Source organism: Elephantulus edwardii, unplaced genomic scaffold, assembly GCF_000299155.1.
Source record: "Elephantulus edwardii isolate Elephantulus edwardi_28Jun2011 unplaced genomic scaffold, EleEdw1.0 scaffold00018, whole genome shotgun sequence".
In the NCBI taxonomy this organism is placed as follows: Eukaryota; Metazoa; Chordata; class Mammalia; order Macroscelidea; family Macroscelididae; genus Elephantulus; species Elephantulus edwardii.
In genome coordinates this window covers 22,807,641-22,827,050 of record NW_006399768.1, presented here as the reverse complement: position 1 = coordinate 22,827,050, position 19,410 = coordinate 22,807,641, and the positions used below count along the sequence as shown (strand labels likewise).

The 19,410-nt window shown below is 40.9% G+C and overlaps 1 protein-coding gene across 1 annotated transcript in view; it reads left to right on the top strand.

The window, feature by feature from the left end:
- Window positions 1-19,410, top strand: part of ENPP6 (ectonucleotide pyrophosphatase/phosphodiesterase 6) — a 113,467-nt gene that overhangs the window by 61,967 nt on the left and 32,090 nt on the right. Inside the window, exons 3-6 of the mRNA XM_006882278.1 lie at window positions 1,063-1,174; window positions 5,102-5,243; window positions 8,154-8,333; window positions 11,761-11,898. Of these exons, the coding sequence (XP_006882340.1) occupies window positions 1,063-1,174; window positions 5,102-5,243; window positions 8,154-8,333; window positions 11,761-11,898 (572 nt within the window). The remainder of the gene's footprint in view (window positions 1-1,062; window positions 1,175-5,101; window positions 5,244-8,153; window positions 8,334-11,760; window positions 11,899-19,410) is intronic.

The following is a 19,410-nucleotide window of genomic DNA, read 5'->3' as shown; positions in this document are numbered from 1 at the left end:
GATCAACTTGCCTATGTATTCCAAACATTGCTTGATCTGAAAGCATACCCTTTTTCTATTTTACATAAGAAAGAAATACTTCTCACCCACCAAGAATCTTGGTAAGTTGCATTGCTCCAGTATATAAAAGCATCAGACATGAAGCAAAGGGACAGTTTGAAATATTAATGTAGGTGTGGATAGAGTGAATGGATCTAGTGATAAAAATAACAAAACTTTTTGAAAGTCAGAGATTTCCAATTCTTGCCTTTAAATTATTAAAGAAAAACTTAATTGAGTTGTCAGTTGAAATATTATTTAAAAAATTTATGATGATAGATCACTATGTGAATTTTGGCATTCAAAGAAACAGTTTGGAGAATTGAGTGACATTGGTACACCCACCTACTATTTCCATCTACTTATTTATATGAATAACTTGAATAACTTTCTTAGCACTTATATTTAACAAATAGAAACAGAATTGACTTGGCACTTGTCTCAGTCTAGCGATCAATAATATTCATCCACAAATACACTCATTAATTTTTAAAAACATGCTGTTTCTTTCATTAAGAGATACATTTCTAATAAAATGCCGCTTTTGATGTTCAGAACTTATTTATCAAAATGTCTGGCTCCCTTTGGCTCAATAGCAAGCAAAGTTGTTTTGAAATAACTTTTCGCTCTTTGAAAACAACTAGAAAAAACTGGAATATATACGCGCATGCATATGTGTGTGCACGCATGTGTACGTGCCATGAATCAGAAACATATAAAGCAGTAAATGTCTGAAGCACCAAGATCTAAAAAACAGAGAGGTATATCTGACAATTGATATTGCCTCTCCCTTTGAGTCGAAGGCTAGTCTCAGAGACAGCAGTTAAAGGGCCAAAAAACTCTCCTAAATCAGAAGGTCTCTTATCTTCTGATTTGTACAGAATTTTGTTTATGAAAAAATAAATAATGTGTATTTTTGTTTTATTTGTATTTTGACTAATGGTATTTTCTTTCCGAAGTTGGTTCTAAATTTTACCTCAATTATTGAAAGTGGTAACCATTTATCATTGTTTTTCTTCTTAGGCTGTGAGGTTGAAATTCTTGGTATCAGACCTACTTACTGCATAGAATATAAAGATGTACCAACGGATATGAATTTTACCAATGCAATCAGAGATGCTCTTACCTCATTCAAGTAAGTTATCCAAATTCTTAGCCGGCCCTGGCTATTCCTCCTTTCTAGGACCAATCCTAAATTGAATTAAGAAATCTAAGTGAAGGGGAAATAGTATCACAGAGACTTAACAAGCCTCTAAAATAATGACCATTAGTTACTAGCAAAACATAAACATAATAAAATAATTTTTAGGCAAAGTTACTCTTGGAAATTTTGAATAAAAGTAAGTGCCAGGGCTCAGGATTGTTCATGTTGTTGGGCAATGAAGAAGTAATAAAAATGCCAGCATTTCCCTAATTTTAGTGAACAATTTTCTCTCCAAAATAGTAATAGTATTCAACAGCATTTGACCTTGGTGACATAATGTGTAGAGTTGCAAATTGAAAGGTTAGGGATTTGAATTCATGAGCAGCTCCATGGGAGAAATGTGGATGAAGTAGTAAATTTCCCACAAAGATTTATAGCCTTGGAAAACCTAAAGAGGAATTGCAGTGAGTTAGAACCGACTTGATGGCAGCAGGGTTGGCTATGATTTGGATGATCAAATTTGGAGAAATTTTCTGCTCTTAGTGTACCAGAACATGGAACCCAATTTTTCTCTCACCTGAAATCAAGAGTCACAGGATAAGTAAGCTTTTAGCCATAGGTTTAATGCACCTAACAACAACTTAATCAGGAAATAGGAAAATGTTTTAATCAGTACTATTGTCTGTACACAGAACTTTTGTCAGAGAACTTATGGGCAAGATAGGTCTGGGAAAAAGCCTTATACACATTCAGGAATCACTAGAAGTGGAAGTCAAGATAAGGAACAAGGTGGTAATACCAGCCAACAACCAGGAGGGGTAGATGTTAGTGTCTTCCAAATGTCCAGAGCTGGACAGGCACTTGAATGGATTGGCATTCTTTAATGGATTCTATGGGTAGAGTCAAGGAGTTCAAGAGTAGAAACCAAGGTAAGACTTCCAAGAACGAATGTGGGAGTCAAGATGAATGGATACTAAGAATGAGAGTACCCTTGTCTGTGTGCAGATTATTAGACTTGACTTGTATCTGGGATTCCCTAAAATAGGATGAATTCTGGGTTGGATTCTCCATCACATCAGTGCCTACACTCATCATGGGCAACAGCAGCCACCCCATAGAACGGTGAAAGGAGGAAAGTGTGCTCACACCTTGTTGCTTCTTAGAATGACCCTCCTTCTACTGTTGCTGTATGCTGTTGCTTTTCTTTTGACTTACAGCAACCCCAACAGGACAGAGTGGAATAGTACATAGCATGCCCAATGGCATGAATCTTTGCAGAAGCATACTACCGCATTTTTGTCCCACAGTGCCTATTGGGTTTGAAACATCAGCCTTTCAGTTAGCAGACAAACATTTAACCTCTGCACTATTGGGTCTCCTTAGAATGACACCACTTCTATGAAACTCAACCTAAAAGAACCAAGCACTGATTGACAAATTGAAGACAAAACGACTTGAAAAAAAAATTAAGAGGTATCAATTGTTTTCCCCCTTAGGGAATGTGTAGGACAGGACATGTGTTATGTGATAATGCTCTCTGCTTTCTTTGCTTTCTTTTGCCCACAAGTGCTGCAAAACCAAACAGCTGATGAGCTGGAAGTACGTGTTATGGACGAGTTTGTGTGAGCAAAGCAGGAACGTAGAGTGTGCATAGATGAGCAGAGCTGGAACTTTGGAATAGTTCTCTGTCCCAACAACAATGTTACTTCCAACATATCTAAAATGCTAGCCATCCCTACAGCTTATTATCATGCCAAATAGGAACGTGTGGAAAATAGTTTTCACATGAATATCTCCAAATTACCCAACACTCTGCTTGGCAGAGTTATTTCTTCCTATTCATCTCACCTTAACAGTTGGAGGGACTCTGATTACACAGCACCCAGTGATCCACAGGCAGGGAAGCACAGTGCCCACAGCCTGGGCTGGCCAACAAGCAGGCACATCCAAACAGACTTCCTGCCCCGAGGGAAACCAGAATGCCAGAGGAATGTGTACTGGGCTCTTTTCTCTCTATGGAGATTGTAGTTTGCCATGGAATACTGGGGAATTGTATCTTTATTGCTCTTTGTTAATCTATTACCACTCATCAAGTTCCACATTATTTCAAAATGGTGATGGTGGTACAGGAGTGTGTGTTCACATGTGCACTAAGGGATTGTGGTCCCTTAAGGAGAAGAGCAAAGCTACAAAGAACCTGCCCTGGAATGATGTCTCCAGGCTGCACCTCTCCATGGTGCTGCTTCTACATTGTCCATCTCAACCCATTCACATTGTGGACTGAGCTCATCCCTTGAACTCCAAGCATGATATTCAGGTCATCTACAGTGTGCAGGGTCCCCTTGGAACCGACCACTGAAAGCCTGGGGAAGACTGTGCCAGGGAAGCTTTATGTTTTTGTGTGGTCTTTAGTGTCAAGGAACCACGGACACCATATGAAGCTCCTTTAAATAGTTAAGTACAAAGTCAGAGATCTGCTATCTCTGCTACTGGAGCTCAAAATGGGAGAAACAAACAAAGAAGAATAAACCAGTTGTTATGTGGAGGGCAGAAAGATTATTTAGACCACCATCACCAGCAGCAGCAGCAGCAAGCATCTCTTCCCATTAACCTATGGATCATTAGAGCCTGTCTTAGAGAGTAGAGCTTACAGAAAAGAATAAAGGATTGGCAGTTGGGGTAATGCAACATATTTCTTTTAAAATGTTTAACCTCTGTCTCCTTCAGGAATGGGATGAGCAGCAGGGGTGCCAGCCATGACTAATCTACTTTGCAAGTAGTAGCTTGCTCATGCAATACGGCCAACAATGTCATGAATTATCTTGAGATGTCTGTTAGGTGAAGATTCTTTTTCCATCAGACCAGAATGGAGGAACATAGGTCCCCTTTTGGTTTATGTACAGAGCTTTCGTGAATAACTGTAATCTAAATAGGATTTAGAGAAACACACACACACACACACATTTTCTCCCACAGTTTTTTTGTTGTTAAGTTCTGTAGAGCCATAGATGACCCATAGTGACCCGATAAATGAAATCTTGAACACAAAACTTGAATCTTTTCTCCAAGGTCATAGAGTTTCTGGAGGCAAGCTGTTTTTATTTTTTTTTTTTCTTCTTTTCCTTTTTTTTTTTTTTTTAAGTGGATGCCATTCTTGTTTCCAAGCTTGTTTTATTTGGGAGATCCACAAAAAGCAGAAAACACACTTTAGCAGAATCTGGTCATTCCACTCAACTTCCCACCCTGGAAATAGCCCCAGACTGGTGGCCAAAAGGCTTTTTTAAATATGAGGTCAAGTCCAATGTTTGTACTGTGTCTTTATTCACTTTGATATGGATTTGAGAAGAATGTGCCATAAGACACTCTCTGGAAGAAAGCAGGAGAAGCAGTTAAGATCTTTAATATAGAATCCTACATGACATCATTTATGCAAAGGTTCCAGTGAAACCAAGAAGCTTTACACAACAATGGAGACCTTTGCTGTTGTTATTATTAGCTCACTCATGACAACTCCAAGCTCAGTAGTACTGTTGTGATCTGATTATTTTTCATAAATTACTACCAAGACATTCTTCCTCATTTGAGAATTCTCAAGCAGCACACAAAGGGAGCTCTGGTAGCCTAATGATAAGAACTTCCACTGCAATTCCAAAGGCATGGAGTTCGAATCCACCAGCTTCCCCTGGGGAGATGGATGGACAATATTTAAATAATTCCAGTGCTTTTGATCCCCCATATTAGAATGTTATGAGGATCAAGCTTTAAGAACTATCCCTTCCCTGTTACTGAAGAAGAGGTGACAAATAGATGGGCTATTGCTAGGCACAGAGGACAGGTGCTTGGGGGTACCAGCATCTTCATATGATGGGTGAGATGAAAGAAGCTAGGACCCACCTATGTTACTTTTCTTCCCTCTAGGAGTGGACGGGCTGACCTGGCTGCCATATACTATGAGCGTCTTGATGTGGAAGGCCACCACCATGGCCCTTTATCACCTCAGAGGAAAGAAGCCCTCAAGACTGTGGACACTATTATGATGAATATGATCAAGTGGATCCAGGTAAGCAAAAGCAAGGGCAATGATCTGACCTCTCCTATCACCTTTTTGTCTCCTTGGCCACAACATCCTCAAGGTTGTCCTTCTCATTGCTGATGGCTGATTAGGCCAGCACAAATGTTTTGTTGGGTCTCTTTCCTTCACTCAACCCTTCATTAGATACCAAAATACACCTTGTTTTACACTCCAAATGAGATTCATTTGTGGGAAGATCCGCTGGAGAAGCTCAATATCAGCAGTGAAAACCAGGCCGGGTGCTGATTGTGGGACAGACCACCAACTACTCATATGCAAATTCAAGCTGAAGTTGAGGAAAATTAAGTCTAGTCCACGGGAACCAAGATTTGACCTTAAGTCTGTCCCACTCGAATTTCAAAACCATCTCAGGAACAGGTTGGAGGCCTTGAGCACCAATGAGTGTAGACCAAATGAGCTCTGGGAGGATATCAAGAAAATCGTCCATGAAGAATGCAAAAGATCATTACAAAGGCTAAAGAAGAAGAAAAGACCAAGATGGATGTCAGATGAGACTCTGAGTATTGCATTAGAGCACCGAGAAGCCAAAACTAAAGGAAGAAATCAAAGAGCTGAATAGAAAGTTTCAAAAGGCAGCTAGGGACAACAAAGCAAGATACTATAATGAAATGTGCAGAGAGCTGGAGTCAGGAAATCAAAAGGGCAGAACTCGCTAAGGGTATTTTAAGCTGAAGGAGTTGAAAACCAAATTCAAGCCATGGGTGGCAATACTTAAGGATAGTTTGGGTAGAATGTTGAATGATCCAGAATGTACAAAAAGAAGATGGAAGGAGTACACAGAGTCACTGTATCAGAAGGAATTGGCTGACACAGAGGAATTTCATGAAATAACATATAAGCAAGAACTTATGGTGATGAAGGAGGAAGTTCAAGTTGCTATGAAGGAATTGGCAAAAAACAAGGCTCCAGGAGTTGACTGCATACCAATTGATTTATTTCAACAAACAGACACTTCCCTGGATGTGCTCACTAAGTTGTGCCAGGAAATCTGGAGGACAGCCAGCTGGCCAACTGACTGGAAGAGATCGATATTTGTTCCCATTCCAAAGAAAGGTGACCCAACAGAGTGTGGAAATTATCGAACAATATCATTGATATCACATGCAAACAAGATTCCACTGAAAATTATCCAAAAACATTTGGAACAATATGTCAACAGAGAATTGCCAGATGTACAGGCTGGATTTAGAAGAGGTCATGGTACTAGGGATATTATAGCTAATGTAAGATGGATCTTGGCAGAAAGCAAAGAATACCAGAAGAATGTCTATCTGTGCTTCATTGAATATGCAAAGTCTTTTGACCGTGTGGATCACAGCAAGCTGTGGCTGACTCTGAGAAGAATGGTAATCCCAGAACATTTGATTGTGCTAATGTGAAACCTATATTTGGATGAAGAGGCAGTTGTCAGAATAGAGCAGGGAGACACTGGATGGTTTAAAATCAAGAAAGGGGTCCGTCAGGGATGTATTTTGTCTCCATACCTTTTCAATCTGTATGCAGAACAGATCATCCGAGATGCTGGGCTGTATGAGGAGGAATGTGGAATCAGGATTGGTGGAAGAATCGTCAACAACCTGCATTATGCAGATGACACAACCCTGCTCGCTGAAAATGAGGAGGACCTGAAGCACTTGCTGCAGAAGGCCAAGGACTGCAGTCTTCCATATGGATTGAAGCTCAATATCAAGAAAAAAAGATTCTCACCACTGGGTCAATTGCCAGCAACAGTATGGATGGTGAAGAGATTGAGACAGTTAACAGTTTTATTTTACTTTGCTGCACAAACAACACTCTTGGTAACAGCAGCCAGGATTTCAAGAGACAAATTGCATTGGAAAAGTCAGCTGTGACGGACCTGTCAAGAGTACTGAAGTGCAATGATTTCAGGCTGGAAACTAAGGTGCACCTCTTCCAGGCTGTAGTCTTTGCAATTACGTGCTATGCATCGGAGAGTTGGACAGTGAATAGAGATGATAGAAAGAGGATTGATGCCTTTGAGCTGTGGTGCTGGAGAAGAGTGTTGAATATACCATGGACTGCTAGGAGAACAAACCGGTTTGTCCTGGAGAGGGTGAAGTCGGAATATTCCCTGAGTCAAGGATTCTGAAGCTTCGTCTGACATACTTTGGGCATGTTGCAAGGAGGGACTGGTCCTTGTAGAGGGCCATCATGTTTGGGAGAGTGGAGGGACGGCGCAGGAGAGGAAGACCCATGATGAGATGGATCGATTCTGTGAGTGGAGTGGTGGGAATGAATGCGTTTGAGACAGCGAGGTTGGCACAGGATAGAACAGCGTTTAGGGTTCTTGTACATAGGGTCACTATGAGTCGCAAATGACTCGATGGTACACAACAACAACAACAAGGGCTACAGTATCACCTCACTTGGCTAGAGATGACAATTCAATTCTTTAGAATGCTAATCATCTTGGTTACCAATATGGCAAAGACTTGAGAACGAAACTTGAGTGTGGGCCTGAGTTAGCCGCATCATGCCGAGTTACTTCAAATAAGTGGTTTTAACTTTTATATGCCTTATTTCTCATTGCTGTAAAATGGACAAATGGTAGTTTTCATATTATTACATGATTACAAGTTTATTTTTTGGGGAAAAAGCCCCTCAAAAAAAGAGAGGGTGTACTTTGAAAAACTAAAGTGAAGCATTATTTTTTTAGCACTTATTGCTTTCACATCTTCCCCGAGTTGTTTCTTTTTTTATTTTGAATAATTTCTTGTTAGGGCAGACCAGTCAATGATTAAACTAGAAACATCCCTTTTCTACAATTTGTAATATTTTTGAAGCTTCATCATTCTATTTTCTGTGCATGAGATTCTCTGTCTAGTGCAGTGATGACTACGTCTGTTGACTTCATAGGAATGGGACTTACAGGACGACTTGAATGTCATCATCTTCTCAGATCATGGGATGACTGACGTCTTCTGGAAGGACAAAGTGATTGAGTTGACTGAGTACATCGATATAGATGACCTGCAGCAAGTGAAGGACCGAGGATCTGTTATGAGCATTTGGCCAGCCCCTGGGAAACATTCTCAGGCAAGAAACACCGGGAGGGGAGGGAAGAGGGCCATGAGGAGAGATGAGGGGGATGGAGAGGGACACATCTGCATTTGCCATCACTTCACACCTCTACCTTCTGGCTAGCTTTTATCCTGAAATATGGAGCAATGTTAGGTGCTTGAACTCTGGGGGCAGATGATCTATTTTGTTTCTCCTTTAAGTAGTCTCTGCTCAAATCTTCATCCTCTCTGTCTCTATTTTCTCTTCTTCAACGTGGGGATAATGGAATTTACCTCACTGAGTCTTAATGGAAATTGAATGAGACTAAGGTGTGCATCACTTAAGCACTTGATGTTATTAATTATTGTTGAATTGGTTCCAACAATTGGTGGACAACTGGTGACCCATTTTCAGTTTTATGAAATATTACCTGGCTCTGCACAATCCTAATGGTCGCCTGTATATTTAAATCTATTGTTGCCTTCCATCTTATAAAGTTATCTTGCAGAACTAAAGAAGGTAGTATTTTGTGATCCATAAGGTTTGGCCTAATTTTTCAAAATACATCACTTCCTAATAGGCCTCTGTCTGGAAATTCTGCTGATACTTCTCCACTGATAAAACACCAGTGGCCTAACTTTTAGCATCATACCAACATACAGCCAACCGCAGTCCAAAATCCCAAAATATGAGTAGTGGGAGTAGTTACTAGCAATTATAGAGTTATTCCTGACCAAAATTTAGCATTTCTCAGGCAAATCTGAGAGCTATCAGATGCATATATAGGTCAGCTTTTAGGAACTATACTGTTTGAAATCAAACCCCACCTCTGTCATGAATTGGTAATTGGACAAAGTATTTAAGTTGGCCTTAAAGACACTCAAAGACAGTGAAAAGAGGAGCTTTCTTCATGCCTACTGAGCCCACAGCAAGAACCACTTGTATGTTTGTAATTGCAATTATCATCCTCAAAGGTGGGATTGTTCACATGGGGATTAAGCTGCGTTTCCACAGACAGGTAGATGTGGGATGCAGCTACACTCCCCACAGTCAGTGCTCTGCAGGAACTCACCACAGAGAAAGAGATCACTACTTACCCTGTTCCTCAAACAGTATCTTCTGTGGCAGGACTTTGTAAGTCACCTTGAGGAATGGAGAAACAATGGTTGTTGTTTTTTTTCTTCTTCTTTCTTTGCCTTCACACTCTCTGATGTTTTCCCAATACAAACTTTATGCCCACTCTGGACATAATTCCCTGGCCCAGGAAGTGACTCTTTCTCTGGGAGGTCTAGGCTATAACCAGCAAAGGAAGTAGAAACAGGTGCCATGGCCTGGTGCCTCCATTCAGCCTTAGAGCAGTGATAGGGATTTATGAAGGAAGGAGGCATAGGTCAATATATGCCAGCTTCACCGAGGGCTTTGCTATAGACCCAGGTGGAGTCTTTGCTTCTAATTGCCCCCATTTTTCTAATAGGTATGTCTCTTTTGCAATTGCAGAACAGTGATGATTCAGTGAAAAAATTCTCACCTTCCAAACAAACTATCCAGTTTCCATTCCAGGCCAGTGTACCTTAAGTGCAACCACCACTGTTGTTGGAGGCTTGTATGTTGCTGTTGTGCTGAATAATTTTCAGGAAAGCTTTCAGATTAGGATGAGCTAAGAATAAAGTCCTAGCAACCTATTTCCAAAGATTACTCAATGAAAATGTATCACAATAGTCTAATCTCCACCAGTCACAGAGGGAGCGGCCCAGGACAGGGCAATGTTCTTTTCCACTGTGTTTTGGATCACCACGAGCCAGGAACCAATTCAATGGCAGCTAACACATTTTTTAAAGCTTGCAATTAAAGAACACCTTTTCTGACAAAACCACTACTTGCCAGCTTTGCCTTGTTCTCTTTTTCTCGTAGACCCAGGTCAGCGAGATCCAGGTCAGGAGCTGGAGGTGTTGAGTATGTTCATGCTATGTACTAATGAACTCCCTAAATGTGAACTCAAGAAGGACTTTAAAAAAACACAAACAAACAAAAAAACAACAAAACAAACACATTGTCAGATCTCACAATGCATAGCTTCTTGCAAAGCAGTTCTGTTTTACTGGCAAGGGAGATGGTCTGTCTCTCCAACTTGGCATTTAGGCAAGTGCCATCATCTCCAGAATGCTTTAGCATCAACAGCTTGTGAGTTGGGAAGAGCTGCTTCCAATGTGGTGTTTAAGTCAGGCAGTTTCTAGCAGCCTAGAGCAGTCAGTAGATTATTCAAAAGTGGGAGTGTGTTTGGGTGGCAGTTTGTCATGTGATGGGTCTAACAGTTTGTGAGACCTGTTGTATGCCATCAGAGTTTTCACTTTTCCAGCATCGTTCTGCAAGTATACTCTTAACAACTACAGGTTTTCCTTCGTAAGAATTCATAACTCACGAATGTGCCAGAAATCATCTGCCAAACAGCCTGAAGACTAGCTATTTTTTCAGAGCTGGATTCGTAAACCCAATTTTACATTCAGTCATAACCAGGGCTACATGTCTTATTTGGTTGAAGGACAGCAAACCAACACCAGCCAGTTGGCTTAATTTTTTAAATATTTAAAATGCTATTGAATTTTTGGAAATGTGTACTAAGCTTATGTGTTCATAAGTCAGTGATGTCATTAATAGCAAATAATTACTAGTTCTTTTAAGTTACAAGTGTAAGTAGAACATGCTCTAGGTCAAGTTGGAACAAATCAAATTTCTTTTGTTGGTCTTTGTAGTATTTACCATGAGACTCAATTTCACATTTGTCTTTGATTATGGTATTTTTATCATAGGTTTTTGTAATTTGTTTATTCATTGTTGGCTAAATACAAAATAATTAGTATACAGTGTAAAAGAGTGTTTTGATAGACATTCATGCTCACTAAATATATGAGAAAGAGGACAAATGTCCATACCTGATTCATCTCTTAACTATATCCATCTTAGTTCTTTTTGAAGAAGAAAATAGTATTTCTACAATCCCTTTTCCTTTAGTTGAACTTGAATAATCCTACTTTTATTTTTTTTCTCCAACTTGTCTCTTTTCTTAGTCTGAGACTCCTAACAATCTTACTTGAGTTCTTTGTTGCTGTTATTTGCTCCTCTTGATTGCTATATCACACTGTAAAAACACATCATGCTTCATTTGTAGTATTCTGATTTGCAGGGTACGTTCCTCTGTACATCCTTAAGTACATAGGTATGAGATTTCTCATTATATCCCTAATGGTTGACTTATTAGATTATAAGGTATGTGAGGCTTCAGTCTTAGTAGATAAGCCCACATTTGTTTTGCCAGGGATCCAAAAGTTTCTCATTTTCATGTAATCAGATCTAGCTGGGTTTTGTTTCTCACAATTTCTTTCATTGCTTTTAAAAGATCTCCCTCCCCCAGTTAAAGAACTGAAAAAGAGAATGTAAACCTGATAATTTTTTATTTTCCTTGCAGATATATAACGCACTGAGAACAGTGGAGCACATGACAGTCTATGAGAAAGAAGCCATTCCAAGCAGGTTCCACTACAAGAACGGGAAATTCGTTTCTCCTTTGACCTTAGTGGCTGATGAAGGTTGGGTCATAGCTGAGGTAATTATAAAAATAATGACAGGAAAAATGTTCATTATGCAAATAGTTCAAAGGTAAAGAAGAATAATAGTTATTCCGCTCTTACACTTAAGCAAGGTATCCTTCACCTCCACCTCCTCCCCCACCCCCAATATATGTCATTCATCCTGCTGCTTCCTTGTTTAGAGAAGCAAGCAGTTTGATCAGGTAAATTTCAGACACAAGCTGTAGACACTAGCTCAGAGTCACGGTTTAGACTTCATGGCTCCAGACTCACTGTATTTTAACAAACAGACCTTAACTCAATTACTGAGGCTTACAAGGTAACCTGTTCTGTTTAAAGCGGAACAATTACTGTGAACTAAAGCAATTGCTCCAGGGCAGCCAAAAGCAAAGAGAGGCCCAGCTTTTGCTTTCCACCTTGAAGATATATGCTCAGCAAACAAACCTCTACAGATCCTGTTCCCCAGTTTGCAAGCGTAGTTTTGCAAAGGAGATCGTCTTGCATTTTTAGTCCAAACTTAAACTTACGCCTGGTGACTTCAACAGCCCCCTCCTCATCCATTTATGACATGGGGCCAGCCTGGGAAGGTCAGGCCCTTAAAGAGGATTCACCTGCGTGCCATGCTTTGAATCTAATCCTAAGGAAAGTGTAGGTGACCTTAAGAGTTATGAGATAAGAGACAGGTAGCAAATGGATTACTCTGTAGGGTAAAATAAAATGGTAGATGTAGAAACGTGAAAGTAGTTGGTCTTCTATCCAAAGTTAAGGTCTAACAAGGTTAAGTTATGGGTCTGAGAGAAAGCAGCAATACTGATCAAGCAATGAGTGGAAGTTCAGGGACCTGGTTACGGGAGAAACAGTTGTGAGACATGAAACTCAATTGTTGAAGAGAACCTAGTCACTCCCAAATTATTATCAGACACAGTGAAGCCCCAAGGATAAAGGTACGTAGCAGAGAAGAGCTGGGTGATCCATTTCTCACAGGCTAGAGATTGAGCAAACCCTGCTGTCCACTGAGTCGGGTTCTTTATGCCAGATGATTTTATAAAGACTTTTCCTTAGGTATCTCTTAGTGTTAACTCTAAAAAAGTAAATGTTTCTCTTCATTTCATTTTATGTCAGCCAAGTTTTCAGGGCTTGACACACAAGCAGTCAATGTAGTTCTACTAATTGCTATTGAGTCAGAACAGATTGACTTTACTGCAGGTTTCCAGAGGCTGTAAATTGCAGGAAAGGAGATTACTCATTTTTTCTCTCACAGAGCTTCTGGTGGATTCAAACTGCCTGTTTTTGGATTAGCAGCCCAACTATGCACCCACTCAACCACTGTTGTTGTTAGGTGCTGTCGAGTCGTAGACAACTCATAGCAACCCTATGAATGAAAGGCTTGAGAATTGCTCATAGAGTTTCTGGAGACAAGCCATTTCAGAAGTGGATACCACTCCTGCTTCCAGGCTTGTTTTAATCGGTGAGCTCCAGCAAACACTGTCCAACATGGGTAACCATTATCACACTTGGCACATCAGTGTCACAGTGTTTAGAATCACAGCAACCACAAGTTACCTCTGTACAGCAATGCACAGACCAGTGCTACACCACCTAGAAGAATGTTTGACAGAAAAACAATTTGAACCCGGCCTGAGGGCCGCAGATTACAAATCACCCACCTTGGGCTTGGTAGCATAACTTTCTGTCCACTAGGTCAACGTAGCTCTTTCTATGCCGTCGTTGTTATTGTTGTTAGGTGTCGTCTAGTCGTAGACGACTCATAATGACCCTATGAATGAAAGGCCTAAGCACTAGGGTTCCAGAAATGTAAAACCATAAATGTAAATGTAAAACTTTCCCATAAAGTTGATTCGTGTGGAGATCCCATTTGTCAGGATTCCATAAGGTTTTCTTGACTTGATCTTTACAGAAGCAGATCTCTAGGGCTTCTGTGATGGTGCCCCTCCAACCTTTAGGTAACAGGTGATCAAAGTCTACTTGGACTACCCTAAGGCCAATTAAAACACATTTATACACATACAAATGTTTATTAATACACATTCTTGAGTAAGGCACTGATTCTTCTTCTGTCATCCTTAGTCATTATCCAGCTCTCTGACGCATAGCAAGTAATTGCAAAGATCATGGCTTGGATCAGGTGCACCTTGGTCTTAGATTGACATCATTGTTTCTCAGTACTCTGGAGAGGTCACCGACTGCAGATTCTCCCAGTGAAATTTGTCTTTTCATTTCTTGACTGCTGGTACAAGAGTGTTGATTGTGAACCTCAATCTCTTCTCCATCCATTGTGGTGCTGCCCATTGGCTCAGTGGCAGGAATCTTTGTCTTCTTGATGTCAGCACTGTGAAAGCCAGCTGTTCAGCTACTTCCTTTAACCTCAGTCCTTTCTCTACCTATCACCCTGTGTTAAGGGCACACGCATTTTTTCCTGTTTGTGAAAATGATTGTTCCTGTGCTAGATTTAAGGGTTTAGAATGAAGTGATCAGGGAGTGGCTCGATCAACTTACTCCTCAGTGTGCTCTCTGGCTCTCATGCCTACAATCAGTGCTCAAGGGATTCTAGGAATTTCCATGGGCCCAGCAAACAATGCATTAGCACACCTGCTAGGTTCTTTCCTTATCAGCTCCTAATTGCTCATCTCAAGTACCATCTCTTTCTTAATGTGTGTTGTTTTTCTCTTCTTTGGGATTCTAATAAGACTCTAAACCACCTCACAGGTGCTGCTTGTCTGTTTTTGTGCTCTTTGCACCTGAGTCAGCAATTCCTTGAGAAAAAATATCATAAAATTTGGTACACTGAAGATGCATGACATTTTAATTAATTGATGGGGATTTACTAAATTGATTTAATTTTGATTATGATTTAATTTTGATAGGCTGTTCACTTTGCAGGTTTATAATTCAGTTGCCAAGTGAACAGAGGGAAAGCATCAATCAGGCCTTCACCATTGCCATCAAGTGTATCTGACGCATGGTCATCCCATGTTCATCAAGGTAGAACTGTATTCCATAGGATTTTCACAGGCTGGGCTTTTGTTGTGGTTGTTGTTGGTTGCCACACTTTCCTTTCACATGCTTCTGGATGAATTCAAACTCCAGTCTTTTAGTTAGCAGTCAAAGTGTAAAAGCCATCTGCACCACCCAGGGACTCCAGGGCCAGCCTTTCTCACTGCCTAATTGTTCTTAGGTGCTTTTGAGTTGAGTAGCAATCCTATGAACAACAGACCTGAACGTGGCTAAGTGTTAGTTGCCTCTAAGAATTTCACTTTGGGAAGGCCACTGAAATTGTAAGTGGTCATTTGCCAATGTCCGCTCATCCAGAGCAGCTGTCCACAGACAGAACACATCAGCTAGTCTTTACTGGCTGCATGCTTGAGCCCACGGTGCCCAGAAAAATCGAGAGCACTAGAGTTTGGTGAAGTATTGTGAAACATGATGCTGTGCCATTGAACTTCTAGACATCTGTCTGAGTTCTAATCTGAGAGAAATGCAGCAAATTCATGCTCAGGCTTCCTAGGGGAGACCAATATTTCTTTCTGGAGGGAAGATTTATTTTTAAAACTAACAAAAGATATGAAATGCCTGACTCAATTCTAAGGCCTCTGTGGTTAAGCGGCCGTTAGGTCTGGGCCCAAAATAGCTGGGGAAATCAAGACAATCTGGAAAATATGGCTTCTGAGTTTTAGTGGCAGCTAGAGTGGCATTGTCCAGACCCAGCTAAATGAGCTCCAGGAAGTCCGACGTGGAATGCTAGAAGCAGCCTTCTCTCTGCTGGTGATTTGTACAGCCATCTCAGAGCACACTTGTACCACCTCACCCTTGGCACACTTCAATAAACACAAACTTGGAAGAAAAGAAACCCCATCCATGCATTCCTCCACAGATTTGGCGACTTAGGGAATTCTGACTTTCCTTGGTCTCTGTAATTTTGCTGTCTGGCATTTTGCATTTCCATGATTAAGCTGTGTGTGGCAAGGGGATTTCTAGGGTCAGGCCAAGGGCCTGAGGTCATAGCAACTAAATTCTTTCTCTACCTTCTAAGACTGAGAAAGTGAAACCATCGGCAGGGCTCGCCTTTGTAGTGGCGTGTGGCAAACACACATCAAGGCTCCTAACCACCACTCCCAGGAGTCTCCAGAGAGTCATGCTAACTGAAAGCCCCTCTGGAGGGCAATTTAAAATCACAGCAGCACAAAATCTGAGAAACCGTGTCTGTAATAGAAACTGTAGCAGAGCCTTCACCCTCACAGCACAACCAAGAGCCAGCCAAATAGTCTCCACTTTCATAGGAGTTTTAATTGAAGCCACTCCTGACTTTATTGTGTACCTTGTACAGACTGGGATGATTTCAAAAGCTTATTGCATTTTATGGAAAGTGAGAGGCTCCTCTATAACCATATCCCAGGAGAACAAAGTAGATTTAATCTTTATTATGCTCTGAACAAAACTGGGAGCCCTGGAGGTGCAACAGGGATAAAGCATTGGGCTGCTAAAAGAAAGATTGGAGGTTTGAATCCACCAGCTGCTCTGAGGGATAAAGATGAGGATGTTTGCCTCCATAATGTGACAACCCCGTGGCGGGTGAGCACATCCAGGGCTGCAACTGTTAGCTGAAACATGCCAGTTTGTATTCATCGATTCCTGGGGCTTCATTTTTTGCCAGTGCCTTTAGCACAGCTTGAACATCTTCCTTCATTACCTTTGACTCTTGTTCATATACTAGCTCCTGATATATTTCAGTGTCAACCAATATTTTTTGGTACAGTGACTCTGTATGTTCCTTTCATCTTCCTTTAATGCTTCTTAGATCATTCAAGATACTGCCCATGTTGTTGTTGTTGTTGTTATTATGTGCTGTCAAGTCGCTTGTGACTCATAGCGACCCTATATACAACAGCCCTAAACTCCACTCTGTCTTGTGCCAATCGCACTGTCTCTGACACTCTCGTCCCGATTATCCCAGTCACTGAATCAATCTACCTCATAGAGGGTCTTCCCCTCCTGCGCTGTCCCTCCACCCTCCCAAGCATGATGTCCTTCTCCAAGGACCGGTCTCTCCTCACAACATGTCCAAGTACATCAGACGAAGCCCCAGAATCCTTGCCTCCAAGGAGTCACCCAGTTTAACCCTTTACAGGACGAATCTGTTTGTTTTCCTAGCAGTCCATGGTATTCTCAATACTCTTCTCCAGCACCACAGCTCAAAGGCATCAATTCTCCTTCTATCCCCCTTGGTCATTGCCCAACTCTCTGATGCATAACAAGTGATTGCAAAGATCATGGCCTGTATCAGGCACACCTTAGTCTCCAGGGAGACACCATTGCTCTTCAGTACTCTGGAGAGGTCCCTAACAGCAGACTTTCCCATGGCAATGCGCCTTTAAATTTCCTGGCTACTGGTGCCAAGAGTGTTGACTGTGGAGCCAAGCAAACTAAAGCTGTGAGCAATCTCAGTCTCTTCACCATCCATCCTGATGCTGCCAATTGGTCCAGTGGTGAGAATCTTTGTCTTCTTGACATTGAGCCTCAATCCATATTGTAGGTTGCAGTCCTTGACCCTCTGCAGCAGGTGCTTCAGGTCCTCTTCAGTTTCAGCAAACAGGGTTGTGTCATCTGCATAATGCAGGTTGTTGATAAATCGTCCACCAATCTTGACCCCATATTTCTCCTCATAGAGTCCAGCCTCCCGGATAATCTGTTCTGCATATAGGTTGAAAAGGTATGGAGATAGGATGCATCCCTGGTGTACGCCCTTCCCAATTTTGAACCATGCAGTGTTCCCTTGCTCTGTTCTGATGACTGCCTCCTGGTCCAAGTATAGGTTTCGCATTAGAATGATCAAGTGTTCTGGGATTCCCATTCTTCTCAGAGTCAGCCACAGTTTGTTATGATCCGCACAGTCAAATGTCTTTGCATAGTCAATGAAACACAGATAGACATTCCTCTGGTATTCTTTTCTTTTAGCTAAGGTCCATCTAACATCAGCTACAATATCCCTAGTATCACGACCCCTTCTAAACCCTATCTGGACTTCTGGTAGTTCTCTGCTGATGTGCTGTTCCAGTCGTTTTTGGAAAATCTTCAGTAAAATCTTGTTTGCATGTGAAATCAGTGAGACTGTTCTATAGTTTCCACATTCTGTTGGGTCACCTTTCTTTGGGATAGGAACAAATATCGATCTCTTCCAGTCAGTTGGCCAAGTGGTTGTTCTCCAGATTTCTTGGCACAGCATGGTGAGCACATCCAGGGATGCATCTGTTAGCTGAAGTATGTCAATTGGTATACTGTCTATTCCTGGAGCCTTATTTTTTTTCCATTTCCTTCAAAGCAGCCTGAACTTCTACTTTCATCACCATAGGCTCTTGCTCATTTGTTGTTTCATGAAATTCTTCTGTGTCTTCCAATTCTGCCCATAACCTCTTCAATTTGAGACTTGAATTTGGTTTTTAGTTTAAATCTGCCATCAGCACCTTTGGTACCAGCAGTCAAGAGATCAGAATACGTATTGCATTGGACAAGTCTTCTTTCAGGGACCTCTTCAAAATCACTAAGCAACAATAATGTCAATTTGAAGACTAAGGTGTGCCTGAGTCAGGCCATGGTCTTTCTGATTACTTGCTATGCATCTGTGAGCTGGACAGTGACTAAGGATGACAGAAAGAGAACTGATGCCTTTGAGTTGTGGTGTTGGAGAAAAGTGCTGAATATGCCATGGACTGCCAAAAGAACATGCAGATATGTCTTGGGAAAAGTACAGCTAGAGTGCTTCTTGGAGGCAAGGATTGAGAAAGTTTGTCTCACATACATTAGACATGTTGCTAAAAGAGGCCTTTCTTTTTCTTTCTTTTTTTTATTATTGAGATTTTAATGAACGTTTATAAAGATCTTGGATTTCCATTCATTCATTGTTGCACATTTTCCTCCATGCTCACCCCTCCCCCCCCCAGTTTGCTTTTCTCTTTGAAAATAAAAAAAAATCTTTCATTGTTATACAAGGCCAACACCCCCGCCTCCCCCTTGCCAGTTCACTTTACTATGCATTTCTTTTTCTGGAATCTTGTCATGAAAATAATACTTAAAAATCTCCTCCTGTACCAGTCAAATCTGATTTGATGGTACACTCACACAAAAATAATAGAATTAAAAAAAAAAGAAAGATCCAAAGCAAAATGGACCAAAATTCTGCATATGTCATTTCTACATGGTAAATATACAGGTCTTTATTATATACTAGTATCTGTGCTTTCCCAGCTGTCTTCAGAATTTTCTGTTAATTTTCCCAGAGAGTAAAACACCCACAGGAAACACAGTGTACTTACATTTTTAATCATTTTAGTCTGTTCATTAATAGCTTCAAGGGGAACATTAGTGGCTCCAATTTGCTGAGTGATACCTCCTGCCTCACCGTCTTGGACATGAGTGTGCCGGAGCTGTGAGAGGACAGGAAATACAGATTTGTATTTTGAAATAGGAAAAATTAAGAGGGAAAGTAATAAAAAAGTATTTTAAAAAGAAATACC